Source organism: Castor canadensis, chromosome X (assembly GCF_047511655.1).
Source record: "Castor canadensis chromosome X, mCasCan1.hap1v2, whole genome shotgun sequence".
Classification (NCBI taxonomy): Eukaryota; Metazoa; Chordata; class Mammalia; order Rodentia; family Castoridae; genus Castor; species Castor canadensis.
In genome coordinates this window covers 98,532,091-98,557,721 of record NC_133405.1, presented here as the reverse complement: position 1 = coordinate 98,557,721, position 25,631 = coordinate 98,532,091, and the positions used below count along the sequence as shown (strand labels likewise).

Genomic DNA, 25,631 nt, shown 5'->3' with positions numbered 1-25,631 from the left:
GGGTCTCACTATGCAGCCCAGGCTGGCAAACTTTCAAGTGCTGGGATCATGGGTGGGTATGAAATGCCCTACCAGGGCAGGACACCTAATTTTAACTAAAGGTGTGTGGTGAGGAGGACGCAGTAAGGCAGGGCCAAGTCTGGCCTTTCAATTCATATATCTACCTATAAATCCTCTTATCACACCCTAATTTGACTATTCTTCTATCCCTCCACTCCCCATCCCCACGTATCCAATCATTCTACCCATCCCTCTGCCCCAATTTTTTTTTTTTTTTGGCAGCACTGGGGTCTGAACTCAGGGCCTCACTCTTGCTAAGCAGGTGCTCTTACTATTTGAACCACTCTACCACCAACAAAAATTTTTTTGGTAGGACTGGGGTTTGAACTCAGGCTTCCTGCTTGCAAAACAGTCATCTATCCATTTAGTCATTAATTCACCCACCAACTCACTCCTCCATTTGTATGTCCACTACAGCCTAACCATTTACCAATCCTCCACCCATTTATCTGTTCATCCCTCCACTCATCATTTATGAACCTATTTACTCTTCCCATTCATTAGCTCATCCATCTATGCATTCCCTTACACATCTGTCAATTTACTCTCAACCTGTCCACAAACCCATCCATCCACCTAACTCATCCACCTGTACATTTGTCCATGCATCTATACACTCATTGTTCATTTACATTTCCACTTATTCATCTTCTACCTATCCACTTACTGATCCATCTACCCATTTATTCATTCAACCACCATCTATCCATTTATTTCCCAACTATGCATCATCTTGCTGAGCATGCTCCCACTCATTTATCCAGTCCATCCAAGCACTTATCTATCCCCTCATATGCCCACTCACCTATACCCACAATTCCATAGCCATCTACCCACATACATATCTATATGTATTTTTGCTCCACTCAGTTTGAGAGGGTGGTCAGGAGGCAAGTGAGGTGAGGGTGGAAGAAGTTGTAGACAGAGACCCCCCTCCCCATTCCAATGGAATGACCTCCCCATCCCCAGCGCATCCCTCTTGATTGAAAAGAATGAGACCAGACAGTCAGTGGGTGGGCCCGTCTGGCCAGATGGTATTTTGGCTGCACAGCCTTTACACACACACACACACACACACACACACACACACACACGCACACACACATACACACATACTCGCGTTGCTAGAACGCTGAACATGAACTGCACCCCCACCCAATATCCCCAGTTCCAAATGCAGAGTAGCCAAGCTTCCAGACATAAATTAAAAAATAAAATAAAATAAAAAAAGAGTTGGTCACTGGAAAGGAGAATTCATGCAGAGATGAAGGCAGAAGCCCCTGGGAGCCAGGGCCAAGAAGAAATACCTGCCCTTCCCTTGGGACCCCTCCTCACGGGCCTCCGCCCTAAGACAGGTCATTAACACCAGTAACAGGCCTCTAGCCCCTTTAATGTCCATGCCCTCAAACTATTAGATTTTGGTATGGGCCCCCATTTTCCCACCACAGCCCAAGGGAAAGGCATCCTGGGGAGTGGGAAGGAGAGGGAGTGGGTGCAGTTTGCAGGTCTTTAGCTGGTTTCTCCAGGTTCTAGGTCTGGGTCAGGAGACCCCACGCACTCCTTGCTGAGCCGCACAATTTCCTGGGACAGAACTTCCATGTCCTAAGAAACAAATGAACCATCAGGGGCCAGAGAAGGGGGCAAGGGCAGTTCTTATCACCAAACCTAGGGTGTCATCTGTGATTTCCTTCTCACCCCAGTAATCAATGCCCAGTGGTTTCTGGCCTGGGATGGGAAGATACCTGGAGAAGTTCACAGAGCCCCTAGCAAAGGCCTGGGCACAGAGAAGTTGTAAGGATTAGTGAGGAGTCTCTGGAGTTAAGGAGATGCTATGGCCTGGTGCTGCTGGAGGATATACCTGCCACGCTCACCATCTTCTTCTCTCTCTCTCTCCCTCCCTCCCTCTCTATCCCTCCCTCCCTCTCTCTCTCTTTTTGGGGACTAGGGTTTGAACTGAGGGCTTCCACCACCTTCTCTTCTAATAAATATGAGCTTGCTTCTGCAAGGCAGGAGCTGGATCTGACTTCCCCACAGATGGGGGTAATATTTGGTGGGGACAGACATATGGGTGAACACATGAGGGATCTATGGCAAGCAAACATATACACAAATGAATTGTACAAAGGACAATAGGTAGGTAGGAAGGCCACTGGGTAAACAGATGAAAGGTAAGACAAAGGATGATTCATGAGTAGATAAGGGAGAGTGGTATGTCAGGAAACAGGAGGAAATAGAGTAAGTAGATGGACACATGGGTAATGGGTTGGATGAATGCGTGTATGAATGGATGAGTGGGTGGAAAGACAGAGGGAAGCGTGAAAGCCTAAACTGACAAGGTGATTGGAGAATGGAAGGTGAGATTATGAAAAGGTGGTGGATGAATCCATACGGGGATGGCTGGGAGGACAAGGAGGACTGGCAGATGACCCAGGGACCATGTGGCTGGGGAGGTAGGTGGCTGGATGGATGGATGTGTAGGCCGGTAGGCCACACTCGCCTTGTGCAAGTGCATATTCTTGGTGAGCTGCTCCTCCAGCATGTTCTGCAGCTTCTTGTTCATCTCTCGAAGGTTCTCGTCTCCTGGCTTCACTAGGTCTCTCAGGACGCTGCCAAGCCCACTTCGGTCTGTGTGGCCCGCTGCCACAGACACATCTGCAAGGGCCCAGGCTGAGCACCACCCCCTCGGCAGAGCCAGAGGAGAGGTGAGAGAGTGGGCAGAGCCAGAGGAGAAAAGAAGGAAACAAAGAGGAGAGCGGGTTGGGGGAGGGGAAGAAGCCATGTTATGCAGGGGGCAGCAGATTTGACATATAAAACCCAGCTCAGTCACTTGATAGCCATGTGACCCTGAAAATGGAGATATGTAACTGGTGGAGTTGGAAAAATGCATATGATTGCATGTGAAGCACAGAGCATACAGTAAACCCTCAGCACAAGTCACTGGGTATTGTTCTGGTTAATAATTAGGAAAAATCAGGGAGAGGAGAAGATCAGAAAGAAGACAGGGGAGAGGAGAGGAGAGGAGGAGGAGAGGTGGCAGATGGGTGGGAGGGAGGAAAGGACCTAAGAGGATGGCAAAAAAGAGTTAAGGGCCTCAAAAGGGGTAAGACACAGAAAATGAAAACTTATGGGGAAAGAACAACAGAGCCAGTGAGAGAAGGTGAAGGATGGGAACAGAAAAGAGACCACAAAGACAGAAGAAAGGAGAGTGAGGGAGAGGGGAATGAAGGGAGAGGGAAAGAGGAGAGAGGATAGAGGATAGAGGAGAGAGAGAGAGAGAGAGAGAGAGAGAGAGAGAGAGAGAGAGAGAGAAAGAAGACACAGGGAGGAGAAAGGAGACAGAGAAGGCCAGAGAAACCCACTAGAGAATGGACCGTGGAGAGATGACAGGGACATGGAGAGGAGGGAGGGTGCAAGATATAGACACAAAGCTTCCCTGCTCTCCCCTCCATGGGTCCTGGTCTTGTCAGTATCTTTGCTAAGTTCCCAGAAGAGAGAAGCCACAGCATAGAACAATGGAGAAGGAGGGGTAGGCGAAGCCTGGACTGGGAGTGAGGGCTAGAGCGGGGGCACTGACCTATCCGGCTGTCCATGACGTAGGTCTCAATGATGGCACTCTTCCGGCAGAGGTCTTCTGCCATGGAGGCACTGCTGACCTCCAGGTGTTTCACCTGCAAGATGACCCAGCCCACCTCAGGCCTGTCAACTGAACATGTTCACCCATGATGAAGGGCCAGGCCAGACCCCCTCCTCACTGCCCCACCCCAGGGCACTTCAAGTGGGGACAAGCAGGCAGACAGCCAGCACCTTCTCCTCCAGCATCCACTTCTCCTGCTGTGTCTCAGCCAGCCGCTGAAAGAGCTCAGCTACTTCCTCATCTGACAGCTCTGCTGACCGAGGGGGCTGAGCCTGAGGGCTACTGGATAAGGACTGCAGGAAAGAGAGAGAGGCCAACCCAGGCTTAGCATCACCCACCCCAGACATGAGTCAGGAGGTGGAGGTGCTAGGAGAGCATGGGCACTGAAGCTAGGGCTGAAGGCCAGTTTTGGCCCCCTCAGAGACTCTGCATTTCCCTTGGCCTAATGGGGGGTATACAGTGTAATCACCACATAGCTTGATTGAGAGGATCAGGGAGTTATAGTAGCAAATGAGATCTAATTCACAGCTGACAGGAAATGGAGTCCAGGAAGCCAGTAGAAAAATCTAAAAGGTGGGAAATTTCCTGCAGGTCACCTGGGCTCGTCTTGTCTACAAGTTTAGTGTCAGGGAAAAAAAAAAAGGGATCACACTAAAGGGATTTAAGGGACAGAGATCACCAGATGCGACATGTGCTCTGAACATGAATGCTGGTTTTCACAATAAAGGGCATTTTGGGGCCAACTAGAGAATTCTGATTGAGGTCACAGTATTAAATAAGACTAATATTTACTAAATTGGAAAGGAAGAGATAATGTAATAACACTCAAATCTCATTTTTGTTTGTTTTTGTGTTCAGTACTGGGGATTGAACCCAGGGCTTGTACATGTGAAGCAAGAGCTCTGCCACTAAGCTACATCATCACTGTCATTTTGTGTGTTTTAAAACAGAGATCTGGAAGGATATGAATTAAGAATTTTTTTGAGATGAGGTTTAACTATGTTGTCCAAGCTGATCCCAAACTCCTGAGCTCAATTTTTCTGAAAAGAACTTTGCTCATTTGTGCTTTTTTTTTTGGTGGTACTGGGGTTTGAACTCAGGGCCTTACACTTGCTAGGCAGGTGCTCTACCACTTCAACCATTCCGCCAGCCCTCATTTGTGTTTTTTATTATTTTTTCTTCTGGCGGCACTGTGTGCTTTTTGTAATTCCTACAATATACACATTTTATGGAATAATATAAAAGCATTATTTCACAATAAAAGTGGCTGACAGGGAAGATGATGTGGCAGATGGCAATAATATGAGTGAGGAGTTGGAAGAAGGAAACTTCTATGTGGATGGTGTACTTATTACAAGCCATGTACTTCACAACACCAGGAAAAGTGGAATTAGCCCACAGAGGGAGAAACAGAGGATCAGAGAGAATGAATGGCCTGTCCTCCATGTAGCAATCTGAATCCAAGTTGATGAGCTTGGGGAGAAGTTGACAAAAAATGCTGGTGCCAGGGACTGGAGGTGTAGCTCAATGGTAGAGTATATATGTGAGCCCTGGGTTTGACTCCAGCACCAAAAAGAAAAAGTAAAATGCTTCTGCTGGGCTTTACGTAAGGGAAAAGTGGGGGTGCCCCAGATCTTGGGTGGGAGAAGCTGAGGCTACAGGCTCTTTCTTGCCCCTCACCCTGGCTGGAACAGCTGAGCTCTCCTTCTCCCGCAAGATCTCCCGGTAGCTGAAGGAGGAGATGCTACTGCTGTCTCCTGTCTGGGTCCGGCTTGGTGAGTTCATCTCAGAGAGAACCAGCTCCTCGAGGCCTAGGCAGTGGAGGGAAGAGAAACCTGAGGCCAAACCCCCCTCACCCTTGGTGCCAGGTAGTGACTGGCAGGAAGAGACAGAAATAGATTTGACAGAGATGGAAAGAGGCAAAGAGACACACCTGGGCATGGGGAAAGGCAGAAGCATGCAGGAAAAATAGCTGCCTGTGTTGGCAAACACAAGAAGAGAGGCAAGTGGGAGAGGCTGGAAGAAAGAGGACAATGAGGGGACACACAGCCCTCAAGTAGCATAAGCACTCAAACTTAGGTATGGAGAAAGGAAAACAGGTATCTGGAGAGAGTATGGTAGCATACCCAAAGCAGATTATGGAGATGGAGAGAAACCCCGGAGAAGAACACAGAGCAGAAACAAAGAAAAGATAAAGACATGGACTGGAGGTGTGGCTCAAGCAGTAGAGTGTCTGCTTTACAAGCACGTAGCCCTGAGTTCAAACCCCAGTCCCACCAATTACAACAACAACAACAAACAACAAAAAAAAAAAAACAGAAGATGAAGACAAACTCTAAGCCATGCACCTAGATCTCAGTTCCATCTAATGCACAAGGAGAATGTGATAGATTATCAGTTCTAATCTATCCCATACTTCTTACATCAATCTGTAACAAAACAGAAACAAAACTCCTCCATCATAAAGAGAGGTTATTTCAGGAGATTGAGTGCCTCAGCCAGAAATTGCTTTGGTAAGAGAGACATCTGTTTTGCCACATCACAGGCACTGACTGGGTGTGGTGGCATATCCTTACAGAAGAATCATTTGAGTCCAGGAATTCAGGGCCAGCCTGGGCAATGTATTAAGACCCCACGTCAACAAAACAAAACCAAAACTAAAAATACTGGCACTGAGCATGTGCCACTGCCCTTATGTCTGCTTCTGGTGTCAGAGAGGGGGTTGACACCACAAGAGATCTCCAGCAAGGGTGTGGTGGCTGTTGAGGTTCCATAGAACTATGAGTGGGAGCAAAGTTTTCTCTTTTTTTCTTTTTTGGTGGTAGTGGGGTTTGAACTCAAAGCCTCACACTTGCTAGGCAGATGCTGTACCACTTGAACCACTCCCACCAGCCCTTTACTGTTGGGTATTTTTCTAGACAGGGTCTCACAAACTATGTCTTGATCCTCCTGATCTCTGTCTCCTGAGTAGCTAGGATTATAGGCGTGAGGCACTGGTGACTGGCAATAAGTTTTCTCTGAGTTTGTGATCTGAGAGATGCACCAGAACCATCACTGCATCTTATTTATTTCATTGTATTTACAGACCGCCACCCCCTACTAAAAGGAGGAAGCAACTTCAGTTTTGTGTGTGTGTGTATGTGTGTGTTTTGTCCTCAAGGGGCAGAAAGTAGTATGGATTGGGTTAGCGACATAATGAAAACAGCTGCTGTCTCCCTTGCTCCACTGGGAGGTCCTGGAGGGCAGTGACTCAGGGGGTTTGTATCAGGAAACCTAGGCTTCAGTGTGAGGATTTATAGAATGAGTGATCAGATACAATAGATGTAGAAACACCAAGTGAGGTGTGGGAGTGTGTATGTGAGGAGACAGGGAGAAGACAGAGAAAGCAAGAGACAGGATAGAGATGGTGAGAGAGTAAGAAATAAAGGAAAAGAGAAGAAAAGATGTGGAGGAGAAAAAGAGATCTAGAGAAGGAAAGCAGAGATCTTTCATCTTCCCCGGCCACCAGCTGCTACCATGAAGGTTGAGCTGGGCAGTTTTAGTGGATACAAGATCTACCCTAGGCACGGGAGGCGCTACACCAGTACTGATGGGAAGATTTCCCAATTTCTCAATGCAAAATGCAAATCAGCATTCCTTTCCAAGAGGAATCCTCGACATATAAACTGGGCTGTCCTCTACAAAAGAAAGCACAAAAAGGGACAGTCGGAAGAAATTCAAAAGAAAAGAACCTGGCGTGTAGTCAAATTCCAGAGGGCCATCACTGGTGCCTCTCTTGCTGAAATCATGGCTAAGAGAAATCAGAACCTAGAAGTTAGAAAAGCTCAGTGAGAGCAAGCTATCAGGGCTGCCAAAGAAGCAAAAAAATTGCAAAGCCCTTGAAGGTTTCTGCTCCTCAAGTTGGTGGAAAATACTATTTTGGAAGATCAAATTTTTTTTTCTGTGATACTGGGGCTTGAACTCAAGGCCTTAACCTTGAGCCACTCCACCAGCCCTGTTTTTGTGATGTTTTTTTTTCGACATAGCATCTCTTGAACTATTTGCCCTGGCTGGCTTTGAACAGTGTTCCTCCTGATCTCTGCCTCCTGAGTAGCTAGGATTACAAGCATGAGCCAAAAGCACCGAGCTGATCAAGTATTTAAAAAAAAATCCATCTACAACTCTAAAAAAAGTTTTCTAAAAAAGTAAGAAACAGAGAGAGAAAGGTCAATATAGAGGAAACAAAGAAAGAACAAAATGAGACAGAGACACAGAAAGACAGGAACAGAGAAGAGACAGTGAAAAGGAGACAGACATAGAAAGAAACAGTGCTGAAAAAGAAAGAGGAGAGACAGAGATGGGGACAGGTAAGAGGCAGAGTTCAAGACAGATAGTAAAGGCCAGAGAGCAGGACTGAGAGCGCTGTAGCCCACAGGCCCAGGCCCTGGCAAACCCTGAGCCACAGGCTGGCCTGCCTGTCCTGGTGTCTCACCTGAGCGGCTCTTGCTGTTGGTGAGGATGTCCTGCAGTCGCTCCTGCAGCTTGTCAGCCCGTTTCCGCTCCAGGTGTAGCTGCCGCTTAAGGTCCTTGAGCTGCATGGAGAAAGGGGAAAGATGAGGGCTGAGGCCCAGGGGGCCCATGAGAGGGGAGGGGGCACAGGCCAGTAGTGGGCTGTGCTTCAGCTCCTCCCCACCTTACCGCAGCACAGCCCTTCTTCTCCAGAATCCTCTGTCCATCCACTGTGTCCTTCACCTCCTGTGGTTAGAGAAGGCATGACTGGCAGGTGACTGCACAGCTGCCTGCAGTGGGCCCCCTCCCTGCCCTGTGCTGTACTGTGAGGCTCAGGGCTGTGTTGGGGCCATGGAGAGACCACAGACCTGCTTCAGGTTGCTGATGGTCTTTAGGTGGCCATCTCTCTCCTCCTGGGCTTGCTGGAGCTGATCCCGTACACTCTGCAGCTCCTCATCCTTGCCCTGCAAAGCAGACAGCAGCTCAGGTCACAGCTTGAGAAACCTCTGTCCTCACTCAAGGGCCTGCCAGCACCCAGAGACGAACATCATCATGCTAGGGGCACCTTTAGCTCAGCAGCATGCTGCTCCCGGCACTGCTTGAGGGCTTCCTCTTGTTCCTGCTGCTGCTGTTGCAAGGATTCCTGTAAGATAAGTCTCAGGTCTGGCCATAGCCCACCACAAGATGTCATGCCCAGTTAAGGGCATGTAGATTTCAGCAGGACTCTTGGGATCAACAGAACAGATGCTCTTTTTATTTATTTTTGGTGGTGTTGGGGGTTGAACTCAGGGCCTTGCACTTGCTAGGCAAGCACTCTACCACTTGAGCCATGCCTCCAGCCCTATTGATTTTTTTTGAAACAGGGTCTCACAATGTAATCCAGGCTGGCATCAATCTCTCAATCCTCCTACCTCAGCCTCAAGAATGCTGAAATTACAGGAGTGCACCACCATGCCTGGCAGACAAAATTCTTGTGAGAAACACCACATACCCTTAGGCAGAAGTATGTAGAAGTGTAAGACTGTGCCATTCACATAGTAAATCTAGATTTCCATTTCCATTTTCTTTTATTTAACAAAACATAACACATAGTACATGCCAGGAATGTTTGAAGGATTTTGCATATATTCACTCATTTTTTATAATCTTCCCATAATAGACAGTAGGTTTTTTTGGATTTGTTTAGTTTTTTTGGTTTTGTTTAGTATTTTTGCTGCTAGGGATTGAACTCAGGGCCTCACACATGTTAAGCATGCAAGCTACCACTGAATTATACCTCAGGCCCTATTGCTATTCCCTTTCTACCAAAGATGAAAACAGGCCACAGAGAGCTCAGATAACTTGCCTAAGATCACATAACTAGGAAGTGGCCAAGCCAGGGCAACAAGTGGCCCCAGTCTGTGTTCTTCATTGCTATGTGACGTTGCCTCTTAGGTATTGTTATGAGGTTTCCAGAAAATGGCAATAAAGGTTCCTGTTCAAATAAACTCCATGCATTACAATAATATTCTGACAGAGGAGAATAATATTCTGTCCAGGAGAAAGAAGTGATTTTTCAAATCTGCACATAGGCAGAGTGGCCCTGTGCACCTTACATTCTGCCTTAGCTGTTAGCCAGCCCCTGGTCCTCTCCAGAGGACTGCTATTGAGTCAAGGGGACTGTGGGGATACCTACAAGTACAAGACATCTCAGAAAGTTCTAGGGTGTAACCACTCCCACTCCCCTGGTTTGGCATGGGTGCCCCTAACCAGCCTCTATGCCTCCACAAGCACCATCAACTCACCTCGGCTTCCTTCAAGCGCCGTTCAAACCAGCCCTTGGCTCCATCCATGGAGTGTACCTGAGCTTGAAGTTCTTCCACCATCTGCTGGAGATTTTCCAGCTCCCGTGTTCGGGCCTGGAAGGAGTAGACAGTCATGGGCCATGCAGGCAGAGGAGTGGGCACGTCATACATGCCATCTACTGGCCCACTGGCAACAATGTGGTCCCCAGGTTTTAGAGGAGGAAGGGCAGGGCTGGGGGTGTGGCTCAAGTGGTAAAGCACTTGTTTAGCAAGTAAGAGGCCCTGGGTTCAATCCCCAGTACCAGGAAAAAAAAAAGGAAAAGAAAAGAGGAAGAAGGGCATCATCACCAACCCACCCACCTTCTCCTCCCGGATCTGCCCACGGAGCTCTTCCTCCTGTCGCTTCTTGTCTTCATGCAACTCTCGGAGCTCGCGCTCATAGCGTGCCCGCACACCCAGCACCTCCTTCTCATGGCGAAGTCGGATTGCTCCCAACTCTTCCTTGTGCTGAGACTTCTCCTGCAGTGTTTCCATTGCTAGCTCATCCAGCATGACCTTCCGCTTCTCAGCACTCTGGGGGCCAGGAAGAGGGGCAGGAGGATGGCAGTCACCCTCCTCCCCCAACACCAGAAAAGGCCCACCATCCTGCTCCTGTGCAGCAGGAACTGGCCAGACTCCATCTCCACCCAGCCCTTTCAAATTGGCTGAGTCATTCGGCCGCCCTTATGAAAATGGTCACTTTCTTTCTCTTCCCATTCCCAGAATTTAACAATGTCACACCCTCCCCTCATCTCCATGGATTGAGCCAGTCCCTTTCCTTGTCCCCTTGGTGCCCACCTTCCGAGCCTCCTGGAGGTCCTGGGTTAACTGCTCCTTCTCCTGCCCTATTTCTTGAAGTTGTTCCAGCAGCCGACTATTGGCCCTTAATGACTCCTAACATAGGAACAAAGGGGATGAGTTTGGTAAGAGTCCCCTGTAAGTGCCAGTTGCCTGGGACATTTCTATTAGACCATATCCCTTCCCCCTGGAAGAGTGGGTGTTATCATCTAAATCATAATGGGAAATATGACAAACACTGCTGGTTGTTCCCCAGTATTCACTCTCCCCTACTTCCCTAGTAACAGAGTTTGTACTTGGGCACATGGTGGTCTAGAAGACATCTCTTTCTCAGTTAGATGCAGATACGTGATTCATTGCTTTCTTGTTTTCTTTTTTTGAGATGGGGTCTTACTATGTTGCCCAGGCTGGCTCTGAATTCCTGGGCTCAAGTGATCCTCTTGCCTCAGCTTCCCCAAGAAGCAGACTACAGATGCATACCACTGCACCCAGCTTATGTGATTAATTTCTGTGGAACTGTATATATAAGTTAGGTTATGTTTCTCTCTCTCTCTCTCTCTCTCTCTCTCTCTCTCTCTCTCTGTTCTGGGAATATAGTTCAGGCTGGCCTCAAACTCACAATCCTCCCACCTCAGGTTCCCAAGTGCTGGGATCATAGATGTGTACCAACAAGCCTCACAAGTTATGTTTTATTCCCTGCCCCCTTTCCTCCTTTCTTTCAGATGAAATGCAAACATGACGATGAGGCAGTTTGAGCCACCATTCCTTGAGACTCACCTTTCTGATGATGTTATAAGCCATGAGCCACCATTCCTGATATAGAAGTCTTGTGTTGAAGGTGGCAGAACAGCAGTGGAGAAAAAAACCCAGCTCACTGGTGACTAGAAAGCTATCAATCATTCCTGAACAACTTACTCAAGTTACATATGAAGAGAACTAAACTTTTATCATATTTAAGCTACTATTATTATTGTTTCTACAGGTTGAAAATCCTTAATCCAAAAATCCAAAATGCTCCAAAATCTGAAACTTTTTGAGTGTAAAAGTAGAAAATTCAGCCAGGCATCGGTGGCTCACTCCTATAATCCTAGCTACTCAGGAGACAGAGATCAGGAGGATTTTGGTTTGAAGCTAGCCCTGGGCAAAAAGTTTGTGAGACTCTATCTCAAAAACACCCATCACAAAAAAGGGCTGGTGGAATGGTTCAAGTGGTAAGAGATCCTGCCTAGCAAGCGTGGGGCCCTGAGTTCAAACCCCAGTGCCACAAAAAAAAAAAAAGGAAAATTCCACATCTGACCTCCTATGATAGGTCACAGTCAAAATGCAGGTGCAGTAAAAATATTGTATGAAATTACCTTCAGGCCATGTGTACAAGGTTTATGAATTTTGTGGGACTGGGGATGTGGCTTAGTGGTAGAGCACTTGCCTAGCATGCACACCCCCCTGGGTTCCATCCCTAGCACCCCCCCCAAAAAAAGAATACAAAGGTATATAAATTTCATTTTTAGACTTGGGTCCTATTCCCAAGATATCTCCTTAAGTATATGCAAATATGCCAAAATATGAAAAAATCTGAAATCTGAAACACTTCTGATCACAGGCATTTCAGATAAGAGATATTCAGCCTATATTATGGAACCAGGATAGAGATCCTAAATAACTGAAGAGGGTCAGTCTTGCAGAAATGAAATAACTTGTGGTAGGACATACAGGTACTAGTAACTTAGGGATTCAGACCAGAATCTAATCCTCCTGACTGCACAATGTTCCCACAGCTCTTCATGGGAACTCTACTGAGCCAGTACTAGGAAACTACAAAACAGGCCAGAGCCAGAGGCATCACCTGGAGTTGGGAGTTGAGGTCATCTTTCTGTCCCATGAGATCTTTGTACTCAGCCTGCCGCTGCTGTAACTCAGTTGCCAGTCCAGTGGTCTGTTCCCGGAGCATATTCAGTTCCTGTGTCTTTGATGTTTGGATCTGGAGAAAGCAGTAATGATGAGAAATGGAATGAAAGGGACCCCAGGGCCCAGGCACAGAACTTGGGTCTCCTGGTTCCAGAGAGACAGGGAGAGAAGTAGGTAGTAGTAAGACAAAAAGAAAACATTACAAACAGAAAATCAGTGAAAGAAATGGATAAATGTGTATATTCATGCAATGAAATACTCTGCAGTAAATAAAATAGACCCATGCTACATATGGATAAACCTCACAGATACAAATGTGCCAGAAAGAAGGCAGAGATAAAAGAACATTGATTCCACTTATATGAAGTTGGAGAACAAGCAGAAGGAATCCGTGTTGCTAAAGGTCAGAATATTGGTTACTTCTTTTCTGGGGAGTACTCATGGGAAGGGGTAAAGGGAACCTTCTAGGGTACTGAAAATGCTCTATAGCTTGATCTGAGAGTGGTTATATGGAGACAGAAAGATAGGAAGATGGATGGATAGATAGGATCACTGAGTATAGACAAGATTATTACATTTCATGCACTTTACTGGAGAGAAACTAGAATGCCAGAGAAACAGGAATGGATGGCCAGAGAGAAGAGGGCTGAAAGCCAACAGAAAGGAAGGACAGAAAGAGATGGCAGAGAATAGCATGGGGTTCAGACCACACTACCCAGATATGGAACAGAAGCAGAGCTTGGGGGACTTGGGGAGGCATCAGCAAGGTGTCCTGTACCTGTTCCAGAGCAGCCAGGCTAGTCCTCAAGGCATTGTTCTCAGCCAATAGCCCTTCCACTTGTTCTTGTGCATCTGCACTCTGGATGGACACCTGGCCCCAACCCCATGACAGGTGAGAGTGGGTCCAGTACAGAGGGACAGGACCTACCCACAGCCAAGAAAGGAAAACAGACACACAGACCAGAACTAGAAGTAAGACCCCTGGGGCACTACCTGCCTATAAACATACCTCACTCAGTCTGTCCCCACCATCAACCCAGCTCCATGAGCACAACCAGTATAATGTACCTGATCTTGGAGGGCCCGCAAAGCTGCTGCATGCTCCAGGCGTTCCCCCTGCTGCTGATCTCTTAGTTCTGCCAAACTCTGTGGGGAGCAAGTGGTCAGGTGAACCCATTTGAGACCTCAGCCTCCCCTGGAGTGCGTATAACTAATGGACTCTCTCCCTGACCACACAAAAGCATGTTCCTAGCACCTGTGTCTTGGACTACCCATCGGAGATCTCAGGTTTACCCCGACTCTAGGGCTGCAAACACTCCCCCTACCTCTGTCCCACCTAGGAGTACCTCAGACATACCTAAGCTTCTGGCCCTAGCTCCTGAAGAGCTCAAACTCTCTCAGCCCCGCTTAATATGAGGTCTCACACTTGTCCAGATTATAGCTTGGGAGCCCCAAGATTCCCAGCCCCTAAAGATCTCAGATGTAGTCAGCACCCAGGGACTACAGTTTCACCCAGACACTAGACCCTAACCACCAGTAGTTTCAGACACACTCAACCCCTTTTTCCCATGCTCCAAAGAGTCTCAGACCCATACAAACTCCTAGTCCCAGATCCTAGAGATCTCAAACTCACACAACCTAGTTTCCAGCTCCTGGAGACATCTCAGACTGACCCGTACTCCTGTCACTCTTCTTCTTCTTTTTTTTTTTTTTTTGGCAGTACAGAGGTTTGAACTCAGGGCCTACACCTTGAGCCATACCACCAGCCCTTTTTGTGAAGGTTTTTTTCAAAATAGGGTCTCATGAACTATTTGCACAGGCTGGCTTCGAACTGCTATCCTCCTGATCTCTGCCTCCTGAGTAGCTAGGATTACAGGCGTGAGCCACTGGCACCCAGCTCCTGTCACTCTTCAGACCCAGCTTACTACCAGCTCCTGGGGATCTCAATTTTACCCAGGTTCCTTTCCCAGCCCTCATGTTCCCAGTTTCTAGGGCCCACTACTGAAAGTTTGCACCCATGTTCTTGGCCCCTAGAAGTCTCAAATGTACTGGCACCCAGACCTTAAAGGTCTCAACATCACCCAGCTTCCAGTGGGAAAGTTCCAGAGCTTGGATTCACTCCAATTCCTGTTCCCTGTTCCCAGTGGGAATTTCATATTCATACAAACTTGTGGCATACAAGCCCCCAAGTCCTCAGCTCCCCCACTTCCCAGGATCTGATTCATCCAGACACCTATCCCAAACCCCAGGGCTCTCATAGCTTCCCATTTTCTTAACACCTGGAGGAGCTACACACATCTAGTCCTTCCTACAAAGGAAATATCAGACTCCCCAATCAACCTCCATGGACCTCAGATCTCCCCAAACTGCCAGCCCTGATCCCCACCACAGGGATCTCAGTACCCAGCCCCTCACCTGATTGGCAGCCTCGAGTTCCTGCTGCAGCTTCTGGGTGCGAGCCAACTGGGCTTTGAGATCAGCTTCTTTCCGCTGCTGTAACTCCTCTATCTTGTTCCTATGGGTGACAAACACTGGGCGCATTAGGCATGACTTGAGGCCCAGTCTCCCAGCTTTGCCCATTCTGCTGGGCATGATTCCCATTTATCCACCACTGCCCCCATGATAGTTACCTGCTATCATTAAATAGCGTCTCCTTCTCTGTCTGCAGACGGCAAAAACTGAGTACAAAAAGACAGACATAAATGGGTCATTAACAGGAGTCATTTCCCCTTTAGGACCCCAAAACTCCGGAGAAAAAAAGAAACGTACCTTTCTTGTTTCTTTTTCAGTTTCTCAGAAAGCTGGGGGGAATGGAAAGAGTGAAAAAAAGTGATAACAATGAGAATAATATTAATAAAAACAAAAATAATATTCATAGATACTTCTTACTAAATCCTTTCTTTTTGGGGGGCAGTACTGGGGTTTGAACTCAGGGACTCACACTTGCTAGGCAGGTGCTCTACCACTTGAGCCACGCCACCAGCCCCTGAGTCCTTTCTGAAAGACAGGATTTACTTATGCCATCCTATGGAATTCTCAAAACAGCCCTGAGGATTAAGAACTACTGTTTTACAAACAGGGAAACCAAGTCTCAGAAGGGTTAAGTAATTTGGTTGCCCAGCTGGTCAGCAGCAACAATATTATTTCTAGCTAGATCTCTTGGGTACCAAAGGCATTTATGCTCCTAAAATAGTGGTCAATGGTCACATCATAGAATGGCTAGGCTGGGAGACCCAGAAAGCAGGATCCTGATTGGTTTGTCTGACCACGAGGCCTCCAGGTTTTAAGAGCCAGGAGTCTGTAACTCCTTAGATGAATGAATGAATGGGCAAAGTTGGGAGGAAGCAGAAGGAACGGGGACTGCCATGCACAGACAGAGTGGGAGCACGCTAGCCTATTCCATATTGAAAGCAACTGAGAAATATGTGTGAGCCTCTCCTCTTTGCACATGATGAAAGTGAGGCTCTGAGGAGGTGTAATGCCCCTTCTGCTCTGTTAGGAAAAGCCCAGCAGCCACACCTTAGCAAGTTCCTCCTGTAGTCTGGATGTTTCAGCCTGCTTGGAACTCTGCAGGGCAAAATAAGGGATGGGGTTGTTGTCAGCAAGGATTGGGGAAGGCCTCTGCTTTCCCGAGGCCTTCCCCTGTCCTCCTGTCTCCCTCACCCCTCAGACCATGAGATGGTGATGTCACAGACATTTCCATGGGACCACAGGCAGAGGCAGGGCATCTGCCTGTCTCCTGGCACCCCAGCTCCTACACACCCAGATTCACCTCCAAGCCTTGAAGCTGCTCCCAGAGCAATCTCTTTTCCTCTTTCTCCATTTCCCATTTCAGCTCCACTTCTGCTAATGGCAGGGGGGGCGGGGCTGTGGGGGTTGGGTCTCCTGGGGGATCCCCTTGGCCCTCACTGACAGCTGAGGACTTCACAGCCTCTTTCCCATAGCGCTCCTGCAGGGCTGGTGGGTAGAACAAAGATGTATAATAAATGAGGTCGTCTCTGAAGTCCCTTGTCATGACTCCCATAGAGAGAACTGCCCTTCAGCCTCTCAGGTTATATAGACCCTGCCCCAAAATGACCACAAGCACCATCCACGCTTCTCAAAAATCATTTTAAAACCTTACCAACTTCTGAGATCCTGTTTACCATACTGTACCCCTTATTTATAGCTGAATCCTTCCTATAACTTAATTCCCACCCATATTCCATCAAGTCTCCTTCCTGATCACGGAAGCAGCACCAATTACTACACAAGCCCCAGCTGCTCACTAACGGCCCACACATCAGGACCTTCCCATACTTTACTGAGCTTTCAGCTTTCAGTCTAGACCCCACTTACAATCTGGGCTCAGAATCTCCCCAACACTTTCCTTCATATTCTCCACCTAGCCAATATCTCTTTTTCAACATTCACAGTGCTGCTCTGTTAACCTTTGCTAGGTACCAGGCCCTGAACTAAGCACAGAGTAATACAATCTCTACTACCTTCTTCTAGACTTCATTGTGCACAGTATACATGAGCAAGTTTTGGCTTAGAGAGGTGAAATGGCTTCCAAAATCCAAAGCCACATGCTGGTTCATGGCAAGGCCAAGCCTCACTCTGAAGCTCTTTTCCTTCCTCTGAGAGGACTTGCTCTACTCAAGACGTGAGGCTGCTGCATCCCCAGGAATGCCTCCATGTACCTGCCACATTCTTCTGCAAGGCTGTGTTCTCTGCTTGCAGTCTCAGCAGCTCCCCGTCCACATGTGGCCCAACTTGAACAGCCCCTGTTCCAGCAGCCCCTTCCTTCAGTTGCTGGTTCTCCTGCTCTAGCTGTTCCATCTGGCTGCAGAGCTGAGCAGGGGAAGAGAGAGATAGCAGAGAATCAGCAAATCAGAACAACATTTGCTAAAACATACATAGTGCCTGGCCATACATTTGCAATTCATTTTATTCCCATAAGAACCCTATGATATAGGTGTTCTCACACCTTACAGATAAGGACACTGAGGCACAGAGATGTTAAACAACTTCAAATTCATACATCTGTTAAGTGGTAAATTCCAAAAGAATGAGAATACCGAGAACAATTTTTCCCTTGCCCACTTCCAATCTCTTGGATGTAACTGAAGACTTCAGACTCCTCTGGAAGTTGTCAGCACCATGGATAGCCCCCACTACTGCCCCATCTGTAGATTACTCTGTCCTGGATCCTCCCTTTCAGCCCAGGCACCACAGTTTTCAGGGCATTTCCAGAGACAGTACTGCCTATAGTTCTTGCATTGCCAGCCTTTGGCATGCAAATAAAACTAAGCTAGGCCTCTGCTCACCTCCTGGCTAAAACCACAGTTCTCACAGCAAGATGATCCCTCGTTCCTACTTTCACTTCAGACTACTGAGGCCCACCAAGAATTTTTATTTTTATTGTTTGGGATATTTTCTAACCAAAACATTATTTCTTTCATCCAGTTCTTCATATGACTAACTTCTTTGCATCCTTCAGTGCTTTCCTCAGATATTCTTTCAAGTAGTATCACTCAACACAGAAATTCCAGTACTCGTAACACCACATATTCTTTTTCGTTCTTCCTTCCTTCCTTCCTTCCTTCCTTCCTTCCTTCCTTCCTTCCTTCCTTCCTTCCTTCCCTCCCTCCCTCCCTCCCTCCCTTCCTCCCTCATGCTCTACCACTGAGTTACATCCCCAGCCCTCTTTTTTTTGTGTGTGGTAGTACCAGGGTTTTAACTCATGGCCTCATGCTTACTAGGCAGACAATTTACCACTGAGCCATGTCCGTGGCCCTTATATTTGTTACTTTCTTACCTAGCATTAATCACAATTAAGTTTTTTTGTAATATACAGCTACAAGCACAGATTCTGAAAACAGATTGCTTGGATATAAATTCCTACCCTGCCATTTACTAGCTAGGTGACCTTGGAAAAATTACTTAATTTCCCTTGGGCTCAGTTTTCCTCATCTGTTAAATAGGAATACTAAAAATATCTCAGTCTTATTTTAAGAAATAAATTAATAATGTAGACTACTTCAAGTGAAGTATTTCTTGGTATACAGGAAATACCATATAAATTTCAGATATCACTACTATTATTTGTTTACTACATCATAGCTTCCCATCTACTCACCCCCAAAATGTAAGTTACCCAAGAGTTGGGACCATTCTGTGCTGGTCACAACTGTATTTCCAGAACACAGAGCACATAACAGGTTTTCAATAACTATTTGCTGAAGGAACAACTCAGCTGGAATGTCTTGGCAAATAACAGACGAAGGCAGCTTAGCCCCAAGTCTCCCTGTGAGTACTTCCAGTGCTTGAGAGGAGTAAGAAGGTGGCTATGATGATGGTCTCTACACCTAGTCCAGTGACCAACCCAGAGCAACACACAAAGACATGAATTAAATTTATGGAAGAATTCTACTCAGGAGGCAGAAATGGGGGGATCAAGATTTGAGGACAGCCCAAGGGAAAAAAGTTAGCAAGACCCTGTCTCAAAAAAACAAGCCAGGCATGGCGGTTCATGTCTGTAATCCCAACTACATGAGAGGTGTAGATAGGAGGGTCATGGATCAAAATGGGCCCTGGACAAAAAACATGAGAACTTATCTGAAAAAATAACTAAAGCAAAAAGTGCTGGGGACATGGCTCAAGTGGTGGAAAACTTACCTTAGCAAGTACAAGGTGCTGAGCTCAAAACCTCAGTACCACAAAAAAATGATCTAACACTTCCATAGCTGATAGGCTCTGTTGTGACTTATGCTTAATCCTCACAAAAGCCCTGTGAGATAGGTGCAATCATCATCATTTCTATTTTAACATCTGGGAAACAAGAAACAGGAAGGCTAAGCAACTCACTGAAGGTTATACTTAGTAAAAGGTAAGGCCATGATCTTAGACTAGGCCTTCTGGTTCCAGAGTCCCTGCTCAGAATCACTACTTAAAAAACTGCCTCTCCTGGCATTGTACCTGCTTAAAGGTTGTTTTTTGAGGTATTAAGCAGTGTATTCTCAAATAGAGCCTTGGAGATACCATTTTTCTTTCTGCCAGAGAATATTCTTCCTTAAAACACACTGAAAAGTTACAAAGTGATCAACCATGGATACAGAAGACAGATAAGAAAAAAGTTGCAGGACTGGAGGTATGGCTTAAGTGGTAGAATGACTGCCCAACAAGCACAAGTACTGCCCCAGTACTGCCGAGAGAGAGAGAGAGAGAGAGAGAGAGAGAGAGAGAGAGACAGGGGGAGAGAGAGAGAGAGAGAGAGAAGAGAGAGAGAGAGAGAGAGAGAGAGAGAGAGAGAGAGAGAGAGAACAAAAGACAATATCTTCAATTTCTCAGTAGGGTTAGAAACAGCCAGGGCAGTAAAATCAGTGAGTTGAAAGAATTAGCCAATCCAGGATGAATCACCTAGAAGAAGTGGAATCCTAAACTTATGTCAGATGAAGGGAAGGAAAAGGGAAAGTACCTCAAATACCTTTCCATCCCATATTAAGCAAAAGAACTTTACCTAAAATCCCACAAAACATTGGGCACAATAGCACCAGCCCTAAACTATACATGGAAACTTGAACCGCAAAGAAAAGGAGTGCCTTGGCCAGGAACCAAACAACCTCAGAGTTCAAAGCTTTCTATTCCCACCACTACAACAGATGGCCCAATCTGTAAATCACTGCCCCCAGCAACAGACCGGGATCTGTTTCAGTACCACGGACAGTGCTTCAGGGCCAGACCCTGTCCAAACACCCTCTGCAGCTTAGGTTTACTCCTAAGCCATGGCCCCTACCCATACACACATGGATGCCCCATTCCCGCCACCCCCATCTATCCCGGGCACTAGCACCTTGCTGAACTCGGCCATAAGCGTGCTGTTCTGCAAACGGAAGTCCTCTTCCTGGCTGTGCAGCTTTGCCTGCAGCATCTCGTTTTCATTCAGCAGTACCTCGACTTCCTGCAGTGGCAGAAATGGGCCAAAACTCCAACAGGGGTAGAAAAGATGGGGAGGCAGGGCAGACAAAGAAAGGAAGAAAATGACACAGCGGGAGAGCATAGGGTACAGAGAATAAGGCAGTATAGGAAGAGATGTACAGGGAGATATAAAATGAGAGAGAGATACACACACACGGGAAAGTAGAAGGGAAAATGGGGAGGGAAAAACATGAAAGGAGGGGGTTGAGAGGAAAGAGAGGAAGATAACAATAGGAATAAGGGAGGTAGAGAGATGGGAAAAGGGGTGAAGATAGGGAAGGGGGGCAAGATCAGGAGGCAGAGAGAAAAAGAAAAGGCAGGAAGATAGGAATAGAGAAATCACCAGGGAAAGAACAGAACAAAGAGAGAAGAGAGGGGGTCAGGGAAAGAAATGAGTCAGAAAGATAGAGAAATGGGGAAGAGAGGAATGAGGAGACAGAGAAAAAGAAAGAAAAAGCAGAAAAGAGAAATGATGACAGAGATAGGAACAGGTAGAGGAGAGGCAAAGGAAAGGTTGAGGAGGTAAACAAAGTCAGAGAGAAGGAAATGGGAAGACACAGACATGGACAGAGAGACAGAGAAAAGGATAAAGAAAGGGAGAAAGATATGCAGAGAGATAGAGGATGCAAGACAAACACAGAAAAACAAAGACAGACACAGAAACACGTGGCAGTAAGGAAAAAACAGGTGCAAGGGCACATACAGAGAAAGGAAGGCCAATACGAGACCCCAGCACCCAGAAATATCCCCACACTAAGGCACAGTCTCACAGACACATTCACCCACCACAGATCCCCTTACCTGAGCTTTCTTGCTCTTGCTCAGTGCCTAAAGGGAGGGGTAGGAAGAGAACTAAAATGAACAGCAATGGACCCCTCTGTAGGGTATGGAGACTACTGTGGCAAGCGTTCACGGAGGACAATGATGACATGGGTTATGGGATGGGAGTGTATTCAATATCAGAACTTTCATGACAATTTGGAGCTCACAGAAATGACAGAATGATTAAGGGAATGAGAATTCCTGCTTTGCTGGTGCAGCATGCGGAAATCTTACTTTCCTCTATTCTTTGAAGTTGGGGAACGTCTTAGTATTTAACTTTGTATAGACTGGATCTCCAAACTGGGAAATTGTGACAGATGGCTACATCTGTCCAAACATATCTATGTCAATTACCCCTGCCCCACCAACATGGAAACTGCCACTTCCCTGCTGGGCAGGCCAGAGCATTTCCCATTTTCCTGTCTACTACATTTTATGCATTCTGGATTCCTTCATCCAAAAAATACTTACTGAGCACATATCATATGGAATATTGTGCTACACATTCAGACAGAGCAATGAAGAATGAGACAAAGGGGGCTGGGGACTTAGCTCAAGTGGTAGAGCACCTGCTTAGCAAGTACAAGGCTGAGTTCAAACCCCAAGACCACACAAAAAAAGAATGGACCATGAATGTCTTGAGGGGCCATGATAGGTTATATTCTACCTCATATTTAGAAACCTGAGAGGTGGGTTTGGTCTCATTTTACTAACAGGACCAGGACAGGGATGGGAGGTAGGAGCACAAGATAGGAGTGTGGGTGGAGAATGGGAGGCAGATTGAAGGCAGATTTACTGATAGACTTGACTATTTAGTTAAGAGTTAGTGATTGGGCTGGTGGAGTGGCTCAAGCGGTAAGAGCACCTGCCTAGCAAGCGTGAGGCCGAGTTCAAACCCCAGTGCCACAAAAAAGTTAGTGATTAACGCCAGGTGTGGTATGCACATTTATAGACCTAGTAATTCAGGAGGCTTAAGGCAGGAGGGTTGCTCAAAGCCAGGAATTCAGGGCCAGCCTGGGCAACATGACAAGATCCCCTCTCAAATAAAAAGTTAGTGAATGAAGGCTGGGGATGTACAGTGTTTGCTTGCATGCATGAGGCCCTAGGTTCAATCCACAGCCTCACAAAAAAGTTAATGAGAATGAATAAGTAATTAAGATTGGAATGAATTAAGAGTAAATTAAGATTAATCAATAAATTAAACAGAACAGGGCATGGTGGTACACATCTATAACCCCAGCACTTCGAAGGCTAAGGCAGAAGGATCATGAATTCAAGGCCAGCCTGGGTTATACAGCAAGACCCTGACTCAAAAAAAAAAAAACAAACCACAAAAATTAATTAATGAATTAATTAAGCAGGATTAAATAAAATGAACGAACTAAAGATACTTCCAAGGGGAGTCTTTAAATGATGAGATGAAAACAGCACATAACATTAGGTTTGGTTCACTGTAGGTGTTCACTGGCTGGGTGAATGAGTCAGGTAGGTAGGTAGAGGGAAGCAGGGGATGGGTGGAAGAAGATACCTTCTGAGCTTTACTGAACTCCTTATCCAGGTAGGCAACTTTCTGCCGAAGACTGGCAAGTTCTAGTGTGGGGAAAGCAAGAAATCTCAGTCTCAGGCAGTGGCAAGAAGTCAGAGTCTTCCTACCAGGCCATGGCCTCTGTCCCCCAAAGCCACCCCCATCTAATGAAACTCTCTTGACTCACCAACACCATTCTTGCGTAGTTCATCCGAAAGCTGGTAGTTGTTTGTTCGGAGTTCCAGGAGCTGAGCCTTTGGGGAAAACAGAGAGGCAGAAAAGACTTGTCAGGAAAGCCCTCCTACCCCCGCCATAAAGCAACGAAGCCCCCAAGCTGTATGGACTGGACTGGTGCCTTCCACATGCCTCCTCAGCCACTCCTTAAGAGCTATGCATGCTGCATCCTCAATGAGTCTCTGTCCCATCTTCTCCAACTCCACTAGTAACTCCAACCAACCTCTTCCTTCCATCTCCCCCATCAATCCACTCTGCACTTGAGCCATGGCCGAGCGCTGACACAGTCAAGCTCCCGCTCATGCTGTTCCTTGACTCTCTATACGCACAGGATTAAGTTGCTCCTCATCTTGGCTGACCTCTTCACACACTGAACACCACCCTGGCCAGTCCTGGAGGCCCCTGAGGGCAAAGGACAGGGGACTCCCTTCCTACCTATTTCCCAAGGGAAGAGGGTCTGGTATTCCCCTCCCCAACTTTCATTCTGTCAGGGGACTTCCCAGGGTCCTGTCACTTCTTAAGGTTCTCAAGCATGTCCAGGTTCCCTTCAAGAATTAAAGGAATGTGAAGTATAGGCCATTCCAAACAGCGCACTTCTCTCCACCAGTTCTGTCGGGCCCTGAGGCTGGCTCTTCCCACCCCTACTCACTGTCTCCTACTCCACCAGGACCTTTCTCTCTCTCTCAAAGCACTGTGTGTCTCCACCACTCACCACCTGGTGGTCTGCTCAAGGTCAGAGGGCTTGCCCTCTACAGAATCTTTCTTGCCCCTGCCTTCTTTATGACCTCAGCGATCAGTCTCTGAAAGTTCCAGTCCAACTGGAACACCCTTTCTATCCCCTTGGAATCCCTCCCCCCAAAAAGCCCAATGGTTTTCCCTCATGCATGGTAGGATGCATTTTCCTCATTCAAGGGTCGCCCCTCCCCCCCCTCACTCCTCACAAAACCTCCCGTTATGATCCAATGGGATGACCCTACACCTTTCAGGGTCTCTCAACACAAGGTGTTGGGTGGGTCAGGTGGATTGCTCTTACTCCCCTGCACAGGTTATGGTGGTCTTTCCCATTTGCGGTCCAATGATCCCGTGTCCTTCATACAGGGACAACTGTTTTCCCTCATTCAAGGTCCAGTAAGATTACCTCTCCTCAAGAGTTCCTTCCTTCCCCCCCACAGGCCTCTAATCAGAGCTCCCCCTTTCAGAGTCTACCCCAGTAAAGAACTCACTCAAGAAGGGCCCACTCATAGTAGAATGCTATCACACAGTTTCATAGTCTCCAGAATCAAATGGTCAGAATACCAAGACAGGGTACCTCCCAAAAGTCCAATGATCTCCCCTCTGTGAAGTCCAAGGTATCCCTCTTTTACCTACTTTTGTCCTGGCCCCACTAGGGATTAATGGTATTACCCATTCAGGGCCTTCTTCACCTCAGGCCTAATTGGATCATCCCTAATCATCCAATAGTACCGCCCCTCTTAGGATCTCCACCTCCCAGGAACATATCCGGGGTCTTTCCCCAATCCCCTCACATAGTGGTATCTCCCACAAACTTTCCACCTCCTGCCAGCTAATGGTATTGCCTTCCAAAGGGCTCCCCCCACGATGACGCAAACGGCCCAACGCCTGTTTCCTTCCTCTCCAGACAAAATGGTTTCGCCCTCTCAGAATCTCCTTCCTTCAAAGCCTAACGTTATCACCGCCGATGGTATGCCCCACATAAGGGCCCAGAGATCTCGTCCCCCCAGGACTGAATAAGGTATCGCCTACTCAAGGACGCTCGCCCCCGCCCATAAGGCTAACTCAATCCAACCTTCAGAACCTAAATAGTATTCTCACAATTCAACAGACTCGCCACTCACAGCCTCAGTTTCCCTTCTCCAGACCAACCACTCAGACTCAAGGTCCATCCCAACCAACTCCTCAGAGCCAATGGCACGACCTCTCTCTACCCTGCCCTCGGTCGCCTAGCCCGGTTGTCTTTCCAATGGCGAGCGGCACCTGCATCCGCTGAAACTCCTCCTCGGACAGAGCTTGCGCCATGTTACTCCCCCCCCGCCCCCCCACCAGCTCTCTGCGCAGCCTCAGCTCGTGCCTACTGTCAGGATTCGGTTCGGACCTAACCACTGGCCAGGAATGAAGGGGGAGGAATCTAATTCAAAAGTTCTGCATTTTAGAGATGGAGAGAAGAAAATAAAAATGGCAGGTCATGTGAATTAATAGTTTAATGCTTTTCCAGATTGTAAATCATCTGGTCTGGTTTTTGAGCTCTATAGACTGCCCATTATTGTTGCGCGATCTTATAGCCTCCCCGTCGCATGGGTGAACTCGTCGCTAGGGAAGTGTTTGCCGACAGAAAATCACCCTTCTGAGGTACTCCTTTAATGAG

General features: G+C 47.2%; 1 protein-coding gene across 3 annotated transcripts; it reads right to left on the bottom strand.

Annotated features, from left to right (window-relative positions):
* Nucleotides 1-1,069: 1,069 nt before the first annotated feature.
* On the bottom strand, nt 1,070-25,304 carry Gripap1 (GRIP1 associated protein 1). Of its 3 annotated transcripts, none has more exons than XM_020172576.2 (26): nt 25,244-25,304; nt 23,202-23,268; nt 23,018-23,079; nt 21,469-21,495; nt 20,543-20,650; nt 17,391-17,541; nt 16,481-16,665; nt 16,228-16,275; nt 15,478-15,509; nt 15,339-15,386; nt 15,124-15,223; nt 13,777-13,854; nt 13,487-13,579; nt 12,647-12,781; nt 10,804-10,899; nt 10,327-10,539; nt 9,967-10,080; nt 8,748-8,825; nt 8,551-8,646; nt 8,372-8,428; nt 8,166-8,265; nt 5,375-5,505; nt 3,865-3,987; nt 3,635-3,728; nt 2,558-2,712; nt 1,070-1,662 (listed from the first exon to the last, which is right to left on the bottom strand). In XM_020172576.2, the coding sequence occupies exons 1-26, from the start codon at nt 25,283-25,285 to the stop codon at nt 1,570-1,572; spliced, it is 2,526 nt and encodes an 841-aa protein (XP_020028165.1). In that variant the 5' UTR covers nt 25,286-25,304; the 3' UTR covers nt 1,070-1,569. The 3 variants fall into 3 exon arrangements, with proteins under 3 accessions (XP_020028165.1, XP_020028164.1, XP_073920525.1); XM_020172575.2 differs by lacking the exon at nt 25,244-25,304 and adding an exon at nt 25,105-25,225; XM_074064424.1 differs by lacking the exon at nt 25,244-25,304 and adding an exon at nt 25,185-25,201.
* Nucleotides 25,305-25,631: the final 327 nt, after the last annotated feature.